Raw genomic sequence first — 15,905 nt, forward strand, 5'->3', positions numbered from 1 at the left:
TTTGGGCTGCTGCTGTGTACTTTTGCCAGTGCAGGTGTTGCAATATTAGAAGTAACTGGCAGTAATCCAGAATGACTTCTCTCATGGCAGAAATAAAACAGGTTCTTATGGAGGGTGTAGGCTACATTTGATTTGTTAATGTTATCAATATGTATTATTGTATTGCTTTGGCTAGCTGAATATGTGATGGTTAAATTGTTGGAATTGTTGGCAATGTTTATGCTTTATGTTTTCACCATAGATAAATGTTATTTATCACAGTTAGCCAAATGTATCCCTAGAGCGGTCTGCTATATGTAACATGATGTTGTAATTGGAAAGTACAGCATGTACAGTATAGAATGTTGTTCAGTGTAGTGTATGTTCTGTATATGTAACTAGTTTTAACCGTTGGTAGAGCTCAAGCAGTGCCCTGCCACCAGGTACCATTTGTTAGCAAGATTCCTTTGGGTCTTACATTGCAATTGCAATGTTATGCACATGTGTTTGCATCCCCACGCAGGTAAACACAGCATGTGTGCACACAGTATGACCATATGATTAGATCAGTGTGAAGGTGAAGGAAGCAGCCCATCTATACCCAGCCCACGTGTATCGGAGAGGTTTACTCGTCCGTGACTGTGGACTTCTTTGGGTGATTTCAGCCTCAATGAATGTCCTCAACCTCTGCGCTTCTCCTCCATAATTGGATGAACAAACACTGCTGGAATGATTGCTATTGCCCGAAAGTGATTTACTGTCTGAGCCTGATCTGTTGTCTGCTGTAGAGACATTCACACAGACAGAGGCTCACAGAGAGAGAGAGATAGAGAGAGAGAGAGAGAGAGAGAGAGAGAGGGAGAGAGGGAGGGACAAGTGTCCCAGTCCATCTCATCTGAATGCTCAACTCTACCTTCTCTCTGGCCATCTCTGCCATTGCCCACTATGCCAGTGAAGGATGAGTATAGTAGACTGTCAACCATCAACTGCCACAAATCCAGGATTCCACCAAGAACACGTTTGCATGTTACATCAGCATTCCTTTCTGGGATATCATCATCCAGTCATTTATTGAAGGGGTTGTCCCTAAATAGTGGAAAGAAGCTATTATTGTCATTATTCCAAAATCTTCCCCACCAGACATTGATGAACTGAGACCAATGTCATTATCAACCCAGCTGTCTAAGTTATGTCAGCAGTTAGCAGCACATTGGATCCTGACTGGCATTGCGACAAGTCTAGATCCCATGCGATTTGGTAGGCAACAGAATTGTTCCACAACACACTGTCTAGTCAGTTTGATGGACTTAGCACACAAGAGCTGTGATATACCAGGCTCAGTGTGCCCCCTTATTACAGCTGATTTTGTCCAAGGCCTTTGATGCTTCAGATCACACAACGGCAGTGCAGGGCCTCCTGAGCCTCCGAGTGAGGCCGGCCTTGACCCCATGGATCTGTTGGTTTATGACTGACCGCCGCCAGAAAGTGCACTAGCAGGGACATTTTTTCTGACTGGGAATATTCCACATGCGGAGCCCATTGTATTCCAAGAACTCTTTGACAGTGCCCTCAAGGACATAAGACACCACTAGTGCGTTGTGCCTAACAACGCCCCTTAGCTGTTGTAGAATCAGTGTAACCTACGGTCTTTCGGGGCTTATTGCTTACTGTAATTGACCTCTGGGTAGAGGAACATAAAATTAAACTCAGTCCAAAGACATGTGAAGTTGTGCATCTCACTCATGAGTCATTTACCTGCCTTGGGAACCCTCCTCATTGACCAGAAAATCAAGTCTGTGACACAATGAAAGTCCTGGGGGCCTCCATCCATAGTAACAGTAACTGTGGGTTAAGTGGACCATATGTTCACTGTAGTCAGTTTGGTCTCCATCTATACAGGCTGTGTGTGCCCGGTGCTAGAGTATGCATTGACTACAGAGCAGGAAAAAGGTTTGGAAAGCATGCAGAAACTGCTTGTAAAATCATACTTGGTGGTATAGGTACTCAGTGTATTCAAGGGCTTTTTGATCGCTTGGATTGTGCACATTAACAGAGAGATGCACTCAACTGTGTCTTGGCTTGGCCAAAAAGCTGCTGCAAAAATAATTCAGTGGAAATGCATGGATTCCAGTTTCTTCCAGTAGCAGCAACTGGAATCCATGCATTTCCACTGAATTATTTTTGGAATCTGATCCCTTATCATAGCTGTTCATTCTTACTCGTTGCTCGACTTATCGTGACTAAATTCAAGATGGCTGCAAACGCTAAACTTCGTGAAGATACTGTCTGTATAAATCGTCTTGTAAGTAAACTACCAGTGCTTTTTCAAAGTTCTCAATGTCTCGTTTTAAATGTCAGGGCCCTCGGAAGTCTACCAATGAAGTGTGGAGATACATTGAGCCTCGTAAATGGGTGTAAAACAGTGATTTATTTGCATGGCTAGCCCGATGCCGAAGCACCACTATTGAAAAAGATGTTGGTAGCATCGGCTAACTAGCGCCAGATTTTGGAGTGCAGGGGACAAGCCGAGATGGGCTATGAGACATACGTTCACACTCGGTATCATGTTTTGATACACTTTAGGTCAATATCACACCGGAATTCTCCTTTAAGTTTGTAAGATTATTTAGTAATAATGTGTTATTGTAAAAGCAAAAATAACGCATGACGCATGTTGTCACATAGTCATTTAAAAAAAAAAAACATGGTGTTAAGAAGAAAATGTTGTGTGGAAATGAGAGAAAAGTGTGAAAATGATAGTAAAATACTGTCAATCATTGTCTTAACATGTAGTCACCTAGAGCAGTCATTTGAATAATGAGCTTTGTGAAGATGTTTCGGTTTTGTTTCTATGGTGACATGGATGCAGGTATCCACAGGGCTGTGCAGTTGCAGAAAATGCAATATTTTTATCCTTCAACTTGTTATCGAATTTCACAAATTGTGTGTGTGTGTGTGTGTGTGTATGTGTGTGTGTGTGTGTGTGTGTGTGTGTGTGTGTGTGTGTGTGTGTATGTGTGTGTGTGTGATGTGAGATAAATAAAAGAGAAGGAGTGGGTGTAAACATGTTTGTCTTTATTTGCCCCCAAACTATCTTAAGCATACTTCTGCATCTTGAGTTTAGTGAAATGTTCCGTCTAATGTTCAGCCCAAACAAACAGCAAAATGGAAATAGCAGCAGCTTGAATATATATTTTGTCGTATGGTGTACGTGTGTGGAAGTATTTTGCGAGCATAGAGCTAAATATAACCTCACCCCATGCTTCATCTTCACTACTTTGGGGGCAGCCGTAGCCTACTGGTTAGCGCTTTGGACTTGTAACCAGAAGGTTGCCGGTTCGAACCCCGACAAGTAGGCATGGCTGAAGTGCCTTTGAGCAAGGCACCTAACCCCTCACTGCTCCCCGAGCGCCGCTGTTGTTGCAGGCAGCTCACTGCGCCGGGATTAGTGTGTGCTTCACCTCACTGTGTGCCAAGTGTGTTTCACTAATTCACGGATTGGGATAAATGCAGAGACCAAATTTCCCTCACGGGATCAAAAGAGTATATATACTATGCTCTCTGTTTTGTTTGTATTCCTGTAGGAGTCTGCTGTGGTTTTATACAATAAGGGTGTGCTATTGCTCTTGATGTTTGAAGAGCTGCCTTTGTGTGTTGATGTGTGTTGATGTGCTTGCAGTGAGCATTCTCAGTTCTCAGGCTGCTGTGAGGGCCTTGAGCACTTGGGCTGATCACACTCTCCGGCTCTAATTATGTCTTATCTCTTCCTAATGAATTCCTGTGCCTCCACCCCCATCATCTTAGCATGCCATCCACAGTATAATCTGTCTCTCTATCTATAGCTCCCTTTATCTCTCTGTCTCTCCTCGTCTCTCTTTTTGCATGTATGGGTGTGTGTGTGTGTGTGTGTATGTGTGTGTGTGTGTGTGTGTGTGTGTGTGTGTGTGTGTGTGTGTGTTTGTTTCTCTCTCTTTCTCTCTCTCTCTCTGTGTGTGTGTTTGTGTGTGTGTGTGTGTGTGTGTTTCTCTCTCTCTCTCTCTCTCACTCTCTCTCTCTCTCTGTGTGTGTGTGTGTGTGTGTGTGTGTGTGTGTGTGAAACATATGCATATGGCATTTATTGCATAACATAAACATGTGTTTTACAGTTTTTATAAGGTTAGTGAATGCTTTATGAAGAATACAACACATTTGGCATTTGGCAATGTTAATTATTAGGACAGCTAGGACAAAATTATTTCTTCACTTCAGATATGAAATGAAAATGGAAGAAACATTCTAAATTAAAGTTTATACCAGATAGTATCAAGTCGTATAACTATATGTTTATAGTGTCATGAACGGTAGCTACACTAACATCCCAAATGTGCCATATTTCTCAAGACGTTAGGCTACACTGTGTGAACTGACACACATAGTGAATGCCATTAGTGGTGTGTCAGTATTTTATAGAGGTGCACAAACAGCAGAACACATTTCAGTGAGAGATATTTGCAGCACATTTTTCTGTGTATTTTTGTGTGTGCATATGAACCACCTGTGTTATCACTATGCCATGCTGAACAGGTCTACATCATCACAATGTATTCTCAGTTTCATCATGGTGCAAAAGGTCACTCAACACCTATTTGTTTTTGCACCATTTGCTGGTCCTAACTGTGAGCTAGTATGGAGCTGAGTGGGAAGAAGTCGATAAAAGAAACTGACAGAAATCTTTTTGATATTGGCAACGGAGATGCTGGCCAGAGCCAATAATAGGGAGTGGATGTGTATGCCCACGATGGATCTGTGACAAACAAGTCATTGAACTAAACAAATAGGGGATGGTGTTGTGTGTGTGTGTGTGTGTGTGTGTGTGTGTGTGTGTGTGTGTGTGTGTGTGTGTGTGTGTGTGGTATGTGTGTGTGTGTGTGTGTCTCTGAGAATTCACTAGCATAGGCATATACTGTATGCACCTTATGAAACCGGGAAGACACACACACACAGACCAGCTCAGAATATTTGACTGTGAATGTATAAGTTATGTGTGTTAAGATGAGCAATGAATAATTCATCCTCGACATCCCTTCTCTTCCGTGTCAGACTTCCATCTTCTGACCCAATTCCTTAACCTAGGAACGGAACGCTGGCTCTGTCAGCTTTTATGTTGTTTCACCTGTGTTCCTCGGAGTGCGACTCCAGTAATTTACGAGGACTTTGATGCCTCAGCTTTTGTCTGGGCCTCTCTCTCTGTCAGGTGATATTGAAAAGCACCGATTCAGAGCTCTCATTCCTCGGGCCCGACCCCATCTTTGGAGGCACTACCCCCTCAATCACTCATTTACAAAGTGACACACAAATATCAGTGTGCAGAACAGGCTTGCCCATTAATGAGCGATGCTTCTGGGATGTCGGCGTGTCTCCTTAATAATTCATCCTCATTTTCGGTTCTTAAGAAGGGTTCTTGATAAAAGAGTTGGACACACTCTGACTGGCTCTGAATCAGCTCCCACCTCCACACACACACCCTCCCTACACAAAGACATGTATCAGAAGCAGATGTGGAGTTCATGTTTTATGTATCACATTAAGTACGACAACTTGAAAAACAACTTCTCTTCAAAGTCAGCTAGACAAGATGAAGAGGCTACTATTCTCTACAATCTTAAAAACACACAGATGGGTTCTGGGTACTACTTGGTATGAAAAGGACAAGTGAGTCCAGTTGCATAACAACAGACATGTTTTATTTCTCCAAGAAAAGTATGATGACTATTTGTCTTTATTAGTGTCATCGACCAATGCTGAGGTATTGATTGTTTCAGGAAAACAAAACTGTGTGAATGTTTTATTGAACAACCACAGTAAACACTGTGTTAATTAATTAAATACAGTGTACAACTGAGTGTGTGTGTTTGTGTGTGTGTGTGTGTGTGTGTGTGTGTGTGTGTAGTACATTTTTTTGTTCAATAGCAGTCAGATTGCGAAAGATAAAGGGCATTATATTCCATTCCTAAAGTGCACACATACTAATAAAACACACTTAACATAGATTAAAACCATATGCCTGCATTGTAAAGATGCATGGATTTAATAAAAGACAGGATATGGAGTTCCTTCGACTGTGAAAAAGTAAATAATAATTGTTCATTAAATGCTCTTCAAAATATTTTCAAATAGTCAACTGGGACCCTCTGTCACCTTATGGGTTGGGTTTAGTTTAGCAATCGCCAAGGTTAAGCACGGACACTTGATTTTTCCAGACCTGAGACACTCTATTCTCACAGTGTTTACAAATGCACACACACACAAAATGAAATTCGATAACAAGTTGAAGTTTTTTTGTTTTTATCTCTCAAATCAAGTGTGCCTCATTTATAGTCGAGTGTTATTGTACTGTTCAAAAGGCTCTGTAGAATTACTTTTAAGTAGACTTGCTTTCAAATTGATATGCCATTGATATGGATTTAAGGGCCTACCTTCACCATTAGTCACTGTCAGCTCAAAATAGTTTCACTTACTGTGTCACACTACTAAGTCAAAATGGTGCATGCAGCTTTCTGATAACCTCATTCATAACTCTCCTCTTTTATGCCCGTAACCATATAACAGTCACCAAAGTACATGTATTCTAACAGGGGGTAGGCCAGCAATCTTTTTTAAAAGATCAACTCAGCAAGTGCATGTTGTCATTGAAATTGCACATCCAGTATTTGTCAGACTAAATTACTGATGATGCCAGGATGTACTGGTATTCCAAAAAAAAAAAGAATTTTGTCAGATTGTGCTCTAATAATGTCAATCAGTTACCACAGGGACTAAATGTATTTCACATGACAGGGCAAGGTACAAAGCCAAAGGTATGGGAAGGGCCAGGAAAACCACATCATGAAGTCTTCGCATTCTGAATTTCCCAAATCACATTATTCACGTTTGGTCCAATTATTTATTAATTTCTGATTGGACCAGAGGCATTCTATTAGACATTAGTAAAATCTCAGGAGATCCCCACTCACATTACAGTAGTAATTACAGCTAGTAATCACTCTGCATTTTGCATTGAACTGTCCAACAAAAACGTTCCATTCTTTCAAAGAGAGAGAGCAGTGCTTTCATAAGGTCACATTTGAGTAAGAAGTTTTAGTAAATAAAGAGTAGGTGAATGTTCTGTCCACTCTGGCTTATGCCATATTGCTTAACTAATAATCTAGATTATTAAAAGCTTAACTTTTGGCTTTTTGTGTGGGAGCATCTATTGGGTTGTCTGCTATTCAGCACATAACTATGTTCTTCACTGCTATCAAAACATTGTACTCTGAAGAATTATAGGCCAAAATAGTTTCTGCTTTGGTACCACAACTCCCCTTGCTCTCTCTCCATTGCAATAATCATAGAGGAATCCCCATCTCTGTTACAGTTTCCAGACACACTGCAAATACCAGCCCTAAATTAGCCAACCGATCTCTTTTTCCATGTTGTGGTCATAAATGACCTCACTTAACTGACACTTAGCTTTTCTCTTTTATCTATTTAACATTCCTTTAACGTCTCTACTAACACTCCATGGCTGAATTCTTGCACTTCTGCACGCTAAACTTTTGCTCCCTTGGCATCCAACCATTTACGTGGTTTCTAGTATCTTACAGAAGGGTAGCAGAGCTCACCGTCTTTGCAACAGGGGGCTATCTTGTGTCTGCGGATCTCAATCAACTGACTCTTGTGACTGGTCAGCTAATAGTGTGGAAACACAGAGCTGGTGTGCCCCTTTCAATCAACTGTCTTTCTCAGGCACCTTTCAGTGAGGTCTCCTGTTTAAACGATTAAGCTCACTTGATGTGTCCATAGTCCGTCTGATTAGACCCTATTCATATCCATGCCCCAACTTAATGTCCAAAGCTTTTATTGTAAAGGGAGAAAAGACATGTTTAAATGAATCATCTAATTTTGTTAAATTAAATATTAAATGACATTATGTCTGTTTCTGTTACACACCCCTGACTAAAAGCAAAAGAGCTTGATCAGCTGGAGACTTCGCTCACTGCCATGCAGAACTGAAAGGCTGAGGAAGTCATTTGTTCCTAGGGCCATTGAACTGTTCAATGCCTCACTAAAGGGAAGAGGAGAAATAGACTTCTCTGCTTAGTCTGTCTACCTCTCCACCCTCTCCATGTTTGAGTACTGACTGCCCACTACTGCTTTACTACTGTTTTACTACTGTTTTACTAATGTACACAGCCTAATGTTTTCACTACTGTTTTACTGCGACACTGTTTTTCATGCTATATTAGCACACATGATCAATGGCTGCGGTCAGGCTTCTGCTACAATACTGAATGAATGAATGGCTATAACCCTATTACCTCAACCTGTTCTTGCACGGAAATAGTTTTTTATTTTACCCTGTCTACATTATACTTTACTCTCCTATTTGTCCATATTATTTATGCTGGTCTCTAGACCTTACTCTTGCACTGTTGCACTGTTGGACTAATGTTGGACAGCTTTTTGCACCTTCACCATGACACTCACTGTACAGTGGAGTTTAGTTATATGTTTATACTTATGTTTACCATTTCTGCTGTAAGTGCATGTTGTGTGTTATGTCTGTATGCTACTGAGACCCTTGAATTTCCCCTTGGGGATCAATAAAGTATCTATCTATCATCTATCTACTATAGACACACAGAGTATATCTAAGAATTAGGCCTACGTTTATAGTAATACAAGCATACAAGTCATAGAATCACTCAACAGTTCTAAGTGATTCAAATATGCTCACAAAAGTAATGAGATCCCAACAGATTTAAAGATATCTGGGAGCAAAGGGGACTAATGAATGTAATGAATAATATTGTTTTCTAATATTTTGTTTTTGATATAGAACGACTTAGAGGGACCTTTAAGGCAACACTATTATACCAGAGAGACCAGAGGCGATTCTAGACCTAGAGCTTTGCTGGGGCACAGGCCCCCAACTCCCAATACATTAAAAAAAAAAATAATAATAATAATAATAACTGTGCGCGCAATATGAAATAAATGGCTAGCCTGATTTGGACCATCACATATCTCCCCTAGGTCACAGACATCCTCCTCCATACTCTGAATAGTTTTACGTCTAGCCCTCATCATGTCCTCATCCGTTTCTTGCCTGTCTCTCTCCTCCTCCTCCTCCCCCTGCCTGGTACTGGACTGCCCAGCCTCTTTCTCCCCTCTCTTCTCCCTCTCTTCGACCTTCTTCTCCTCCTCCAGCACTCTCTCCCTCAATTGTTGTAGCAGCCACTATCCAGCAACATCCTTATTTAAGTTTGCCATTAAACCATTGATCATATCACAGCACTGGCTATTACCAACATAAATGTTAATGTTACCGTTAATGTGGGCAAAATTATCATACCTCCCTCATCCTCCTCACTGTTCCTCTCCCTCTGCCTCTGTTCAGGAAGAATTTTCTGATGTCCATCTCTGAATAGTTTGTCAGAAGGCTATGTTTAATTTTACAGTAGGACAGCTTCACAAACAGTATAGGCTACTTTTACAGGACTCTCTACAGTATACGTATACATTACTTATAGGCCTACTTATTAATTGTCCGCATGTGTGCAGGCAGCCTACGCATGGTGTGAGTGTGTGTGTGAGTGAGAGAGCACAAGCTGGTAAACTGTTGCTAAATTTAGGCTACAATGACGCTAAGCATTGAAAAACAGATGCTAGTTATGTGGGTAACAGTAACACTCTCTAACAGCGATCAACTTGTCATTTTTTCTGTCAAACAAGTTGTGAATTTGTTGTAACATTAAACAGGGGACGACTTACTCTGTGCTCAAAGTGATGTAATGAGCTCCAGCGGATTCCACAGTGTATGTGTGTGCAGTACAACAAAACACTCGGAAGAATCATGTGAACGATTTTCATTGGTCTTACCCAATCTTACCCAGCTACAGAGGTGCTATTTCCTGATTGGCTATTATGGCCCCTTTCTTTATTCCTTATTTTTTTTTTATTGGCTGGTAAGTGACAGGCTCTGGTCATGATTAAAGCAGGCACGGAGATGCGCTCAGGAATGCCGTTTCCAGCTAGAGCCGCGCTAGAATTTTACTGGGGCACTGGAGACTTTTACTAAGGCACGTGCCCCAGTGAATAAGGTCTAGTGACGCCCCTGAGAGAGACAGCCAATCTGTTTTTTTCTCTTGCTAAGCATTGTTCTGATACTCAAAAAGCATTATTAGTTCTTAAAAAGCCCCCTGCTTTCCTGCTAAAATAACTTAAATTGGCAAAAGGGTCCAATGCTAAAAGGGTTTAGAGTACACTCCTTAGCTAAGGAGTATCCAGACATCTTGTAGCTTTGGAAGGACTCCAGTCTCTAGTAAGCAAAATCTCTTATAGACACTCCAAAGAACGTAAGTGTGCTACTGTTTGTGCACTGGTTTTGCTGTAAATAATTATATTTGCGTCAATATTAAAATGTTTGCATCATATTTTTATTTAAACCATTTGTGTGGCAAACAAAGGCATCTATTATTCATACAGTGCTTGAATAAGTGAGCGCAAAGGCACAATTAGCATTGCTCTCCAGTAGCTGCAATAAGATGTAAAGTCTAAACATTAATTACCACTCTCTTTACATTCTCATTCCAGACATGGTTGTGCTTACCCTTTTGTTTTATTTACCCTCTGTGCTATTTGAGGCTCATGTGCTGTCTGAAGCTGGTTAGAAACAGCAGGATATCAGAGTGCTTTATCGCAGACCAAAACCCTTGAAAGGAGAAAAAATCCCATTGAGGCAACTTTCAATTCCCTCTTGGAAAGGGAATTTTTTGCATATGGTCTGTGTTTATGGCTGAGGTTAGGTGATCTCCATATTAAACGAAATATACCTGGTACCACAGATGGATCAGTATTACTATTGGCTTGGCTTGCTGGCACTACAGTGGTCAGGATGAGCAGAGTCTGATTCATTGGAGTTGGCCCCTGCTCAAAGCACATGTACTGTAGAAGGTAGCCATTGGCCAACATTTACTTTTTGCCTCTTTTCCATGGGAAAGTGCTGTTTCTGTTGGATCTTCACACAGTGATTGAATAAGGTCATCACTGTCTAGGACCATCCCATATCCTCTGTCCTCCACCTGTTACCAGCTGTCCTGCAGACGTACAGTCGCGATACTCCTGAGTTGGGGAGGGGGTGGATCAGGAAAAGGACAGTCCCCGAGGGGATTTCCCTACTTGCGCAGCTCCAGACGACTTTTAAGTCTTCAAAGGCCCAATTGCCATCTCCTGTCCTCAGGCAGACTCCACTCCCCTGTGCAAACCTTTCAGTGCTAAACGCTCAGTCTGCTCCCTGACATTGCTTCCTTTCATTGCAGTGCTCACTGCACACACTGTGTTTTTACCACCTCCCCCCCTCCCCCTCTCTCTTGGGCCTTTTCTCTTTCTTTCTTTCTTTCTTTCTTTCTTTCTTTCTCTCTCTTACCCCCTCTCATCCCCCTCTCTCTAACACACTCTCTTTTTTTGTATCTCTTCCTATCTATCTATCTGTGGGTCTGGCGTTCCTCCTCTGAGCTCTTCATCAGGGTGTTTTGGCTTGTTAAGCCATCTGCGTCTGTCTTTCATGTTTGCCTCCAGCGCCAAGTGTCTCCGTGTGTTTTGTTATTTCGCGCCATCTTGCCCGGGGCTTCCAGGAGCTATTCCCTGCAGCCATTATATCCAATTAGCAGGAGAAACGCTGCTATACCTCCCCGTCTCCCCCCCCCCCTCCACCCTCCCAGCCCCCCTACCCAAAACCACCTTCCCACTAGCTATTCCCACCCTTCCTCTCAATAGGAAGGAAGGCAATTCCCTGCCCGCCTTTCTCCCTCGTACGTTGACAAAAAAAAACACTGCCAATGCACTCTGCATGCTTGGAAGGTTTATAGAGCATTGTTTCATTATTGCGTGTGCCAATTACACAGCTCCCAAGCAAATCGTCCTCATAAACCAGCTGTTGTCTCGAGGGCCCCTCACCCCAGTGTCGCTCCTCTCCATTATCACCGACCAACTGCAAGGATGCTGAGGCTCTTACCCGGCTCTGACCTGCTTTGATGATGACGTGTTACATTAGGGCAGAATAGCCTCAGACAGGTTACAGGCATGTTAGCCCACACGGGGGTCAGGTACTCTGCGTCGCTCTGTTGCTGGAGTGCACGTGGCTGTGGTTTGCGCGAGGACCTTGGTGCATGCTGAAGCAAATCTGGCCCCATAAGATAAGCTCGGAGCCCCCAGGAGATCAAGATGGGGGGCTTCTTCATCTCCCCTGCACGATCCTCGTCTGACACCACCTTCGTCCCTCTGCAGCCTGTTTTAGCTCTAGTGATGCTTTCAGGCATTCACACAAATAATTATGAAATATTGTGATATCTGTATGCTCCTGCCCTATGGTCAGCCTGAAATGTAAATAAAAATAAATAAATTGTAGCTAACTAGAATGTTTCTGACCACCAAGAGTGACATAATAATAATAATTGCCAGATGGCTCGTTTTTTTCAGAAATAACCTCTAATAACCACCTTTTTTTGTTGTTTGCTAGCTATTGTCTGATCTTCTCTCTGTTTGTTTATCCTGTCATTGCAGAGGAGACGTGCGAGCCCAACCCATGTGAGAATGGGGGCACCTGCCTCACAGCACTGAGCAACGAGGCGTACACATGTGAGTGTCGCACCGGCTTCACAGGGCCCAAGTGTGCTAGTAATATGGAGGTTGGTAAGTGACCCAGAGATCAACGGCAGATGTGTTTGGTGTTTGTTCGTGTTATTAGTGCTGTGACCTCAGCCGTCTATTAGGCAGCACCACCTGTACAGATGTGCTCATTTGTTTGTTTGTTTGTTTGTTAGTTTGTGTGTTTGTGTGTGCCTTCCTTGCTCATTTGTGCAGTAACGTGACAACTATCTGTCTCATGCCACCCAACAAACTATCAACATTGTAGTGTATGTTTGGGTGGGTGGGTGGGAGGTTCTTCTTTTCCTTTCTTTTGAAGAGGGAAAATGTGAAAGTGGTTTAACATGTGGCTGTCATCTTTAAAGAGGAACACATGCCCCACAAAAGTCCCTCGTAGGCTGTGTGGCAGCTTGAGTTTTACAAATATGTTACCCCCCCCCCCCCCTCTTTTTTTTCCCTGAGGTTGCATGCCAGTCTTAATCCTAATTTATGCTTTGGAATTACCTTCAGAGGTCTCAGAAAAACGTACTCCATACTTTCCACTCTACTCTCTGTGTGTGTTGCCACCACTTCATTTTCCATTTTCCTTTCATTCCTTCCCCCTCCCTCCATCTTGTTTAGCCAGTAATTCCCATCAGCCACCTGACATATGTTTTATTTACATACACACATTTTTTTGTGAAGCTCATAAAATAATAAAACCACTGAGGCTGGTTTCTGACCTGACCACATGTTAACAATATGCTGCTACCGTGGCACTTAAAAGGGTATGGAAACAACCGCTTCTTTATGATAGTTACATTCTTTTTTTAAAAGAAAAAAAAGGTTTTATTCCTCTCCCGCCCCCATTGAGATTCTTCACAGATGTCGTGCTTTATGACACATTACAGTAAATCATCAGCCAGACTCACATAGGGCTGTTTTGTCATTTACTGATCATTTTACGTTGTGCACTGAAATGTTTCACAGACAGCATGTCATCACGGGGTCCTTGGTATTTGGCGTGAGCATCGAGTGCTGGGCTTTAAATGTGGGGTCTTTGAGATAGCAGGAAAGCACATCGCCTCGGCCTTGCTCGCTCGCTCACTCACTCGCCCCCTTGACTCTTCACAGGCTTAACTTGTCCGTCTCTATCATCGTGTACCAGTGCATGCTGCGCCGGGCACTCACGTGGGCAAGCTGGACAGACACATGTGGGCCAACAGGAAGAGAGAGAGAGAGAGAGAGAGAGAGAGAGAGAGAGAGAGAGAGAGAGAGAGAGAGAGAGAGAGAGAGAGAGAGAGAGGGAGGTCCCTTCTGCAACTAACTTCCATGGGCCGGAGTTTCAGTGCTAGATCTGATATACAACTTTACTCAGACAGAGAGAGAGAGAGAGAGAGAGAGAGAGAGAGAGAGAGAGAGAGAGAGAGAGAGAGAGAGAAACTTTTTGACACTTAAAAAAACATTGTATGGATCAAAAACACCTTAAAAAACTACTATGAGCCCTCCTCAACCCCCCCACCCCCAGTCTACTCTGAGAGAGAGGGAGAGAAAGAGAGAAGAGAGAGAGAGAGAGAGAGAGAGAGAGAGAGAGAGAGAGAGAGAGAGAGAGAGAGAGAGAGAGAGAGAGAGAGAGAGAGAGAGAGAGAGAGAGAGAGAGAGATTAATTGAAACCACAGTTTTTTTGCCCTTGGTCTCTTTATTGAGTGGAATTTAATTTTCTCAAATGTCTCTGTAGTCTTGATGAAACACCAGCCTGTTTGTTAATAATAAGCAATTGAGATTGTGGGTTTTTTGTTGCTGTAATTTTGCATTGTGTTTTATTTCCGATGTTGGGTATTTATTTTCGATGTTGGGTAACGTCACTTCTGTTAACGTTTAAACAAAACAGAGAGCTAGCTCACTACTCCTTCCCCCTCCCTCCCGTGCAATTTAAACTCTCCTAAATGCGCATCTCTGGAACAGTTTGTTATGTTTTTATGGTCCAGGCTGGACCAAGTTGTTTTTGTTGCCATTTTTGGAGCCTGGCCTGTCCACAGAGACGCATTTTTTTACAGTGTATTCAGGGCACAGGCAGCTAGCGGATGGTGAGGTGATGTTTGCTGTGTGTGACAAAAAAATGTTTTAGCTTAAAAACCGTGTAACATCGCTTAGAGCACCTTTAAGGATACAGGACAATTCATGACTAGGTCCATAGCCCATTTGAAATTATTCCAGCATATCTGGGAAAAAAGACAAACATCAAATATGTGAATTTCTGCCTGAGACAAAGTAAACCTCATTATGCAGTTTAACAGCTAATGCAGTTTACTTTGTCTGTTAAACTGCATTAGCTGTCCCCGCACCAAATTCGCCGAAACAGGAAATCTTCTGATTTCTATCCCATTTGGAGTAAAGCTGCACTCTGCCAACTGCTGATTGTGAGCGAATGCTTCGGCTTTGAAATCATCCGAAGCACGATGCACTGAGGAGAACTGTGCCATTGAGCTCCTTCCTGCTAACACGCACTTGGGTTGTTTTTCTGGCACAGCCGATGAAAGCAGCTGCACAAAGCATATCGATTGAAAGCAAAAGATGCTGATAGCCATAGATCCGGAGAATGATGGGGATCTTAAGTGCCTGTTCTTTGTGTATAAAGTCAAAAACACTCTCACCACTTTGACTCGTCACCTTTTTAATTTCCCATATCTGCCTAATTGCAGCAATACAATACTGTTTTGAACAGCAATGCTTAATAACAACGTCAAGGGCAGGGCCTTCAAATTCAGATTACCCTCAGGCCACTTGGTAGGTGATCTTAAAAGGGGACCAGTGCAATAGGGAATGAGGGAAAATGTTCTATGATCTCAAAATGGTCTTTAGTACCCATAGCTCATTTACCCCTTGTTGGTGCTTTAATCAAGTGCCAAAATGAATTGCGAATTCATTATTTTACTTCACAGTACAACAGTACTGTACTGTTGTATTGATGCGTACAGTAGGCCTACAGTGTGCAATACATGTCATATTCTGCCTCTGTATTTGCTTTCAGACTGGCATTTCTAAACATCAGAGCAGATGATTTTCTTGGCAGATGGTATTCACAACCTGCACAAGAACATTTACAGTCTTTCAAAAATAGCTTTAGTTATTGCTTAACTTAACTAGTTTCAATGCAGACAGAATATTCCTTTCTGGCTCTTTGGAAGAAGAACTTCTGCTGGAAGGAAAGGGCTCTCAAATGTTGGCATGCCTTTCTCTTACATCACCTTCAAGCCCTTTAGACTCATCAACATGTTTGG

General features: G+C 42.4%; 1 protein-coding gene across 3 annotated transcripts in view; it reads left to right on the top strand.

Annotated features, from left to right (window-relative positions):
- Positions 1 to 15,905, top strand: part of edil3a (EGF-like repeats and discoidin I-like domains 3a) — a 127,169-nt gene that overhangs the window by 12,015 nt on the left and 99,249 nt on the right. Inside the window, exon 2 of one of the 3 annotated variants that reach the window (XM_042101733.1) lies at positions 12,562 to 12,690. The exons of 1 other annotated variant lie outside the window; for it this stretch is intronic. In XM_042101733.1, the coding sequence (XP_041957667.1) occupies positions 12,562 to 12,690 (129 nt within the window). The remainder of the gene's footprint in view (positions 1 to 12,561; positions 12,691 to 15,905) is intronic. One more of the 3 variants, XM_042101734.1, reaches the window with a different exon arrangement.

Source organism: Alosa sapidissima, chromosome 8, assembly GCF_018492685.1.
Source record: "Alosa sapidissima isolate fAloSap1 chromosome 8, fAloSap1.pri, whole genome shotgun sequence".
In the NCBI taxonomy this organism is placed as follows: Eukaryota; Metazoa; Chordata; class Actinopteri; order Clupeiformes; family Clupeidae; genus Alosa; species Alosa sapidissima.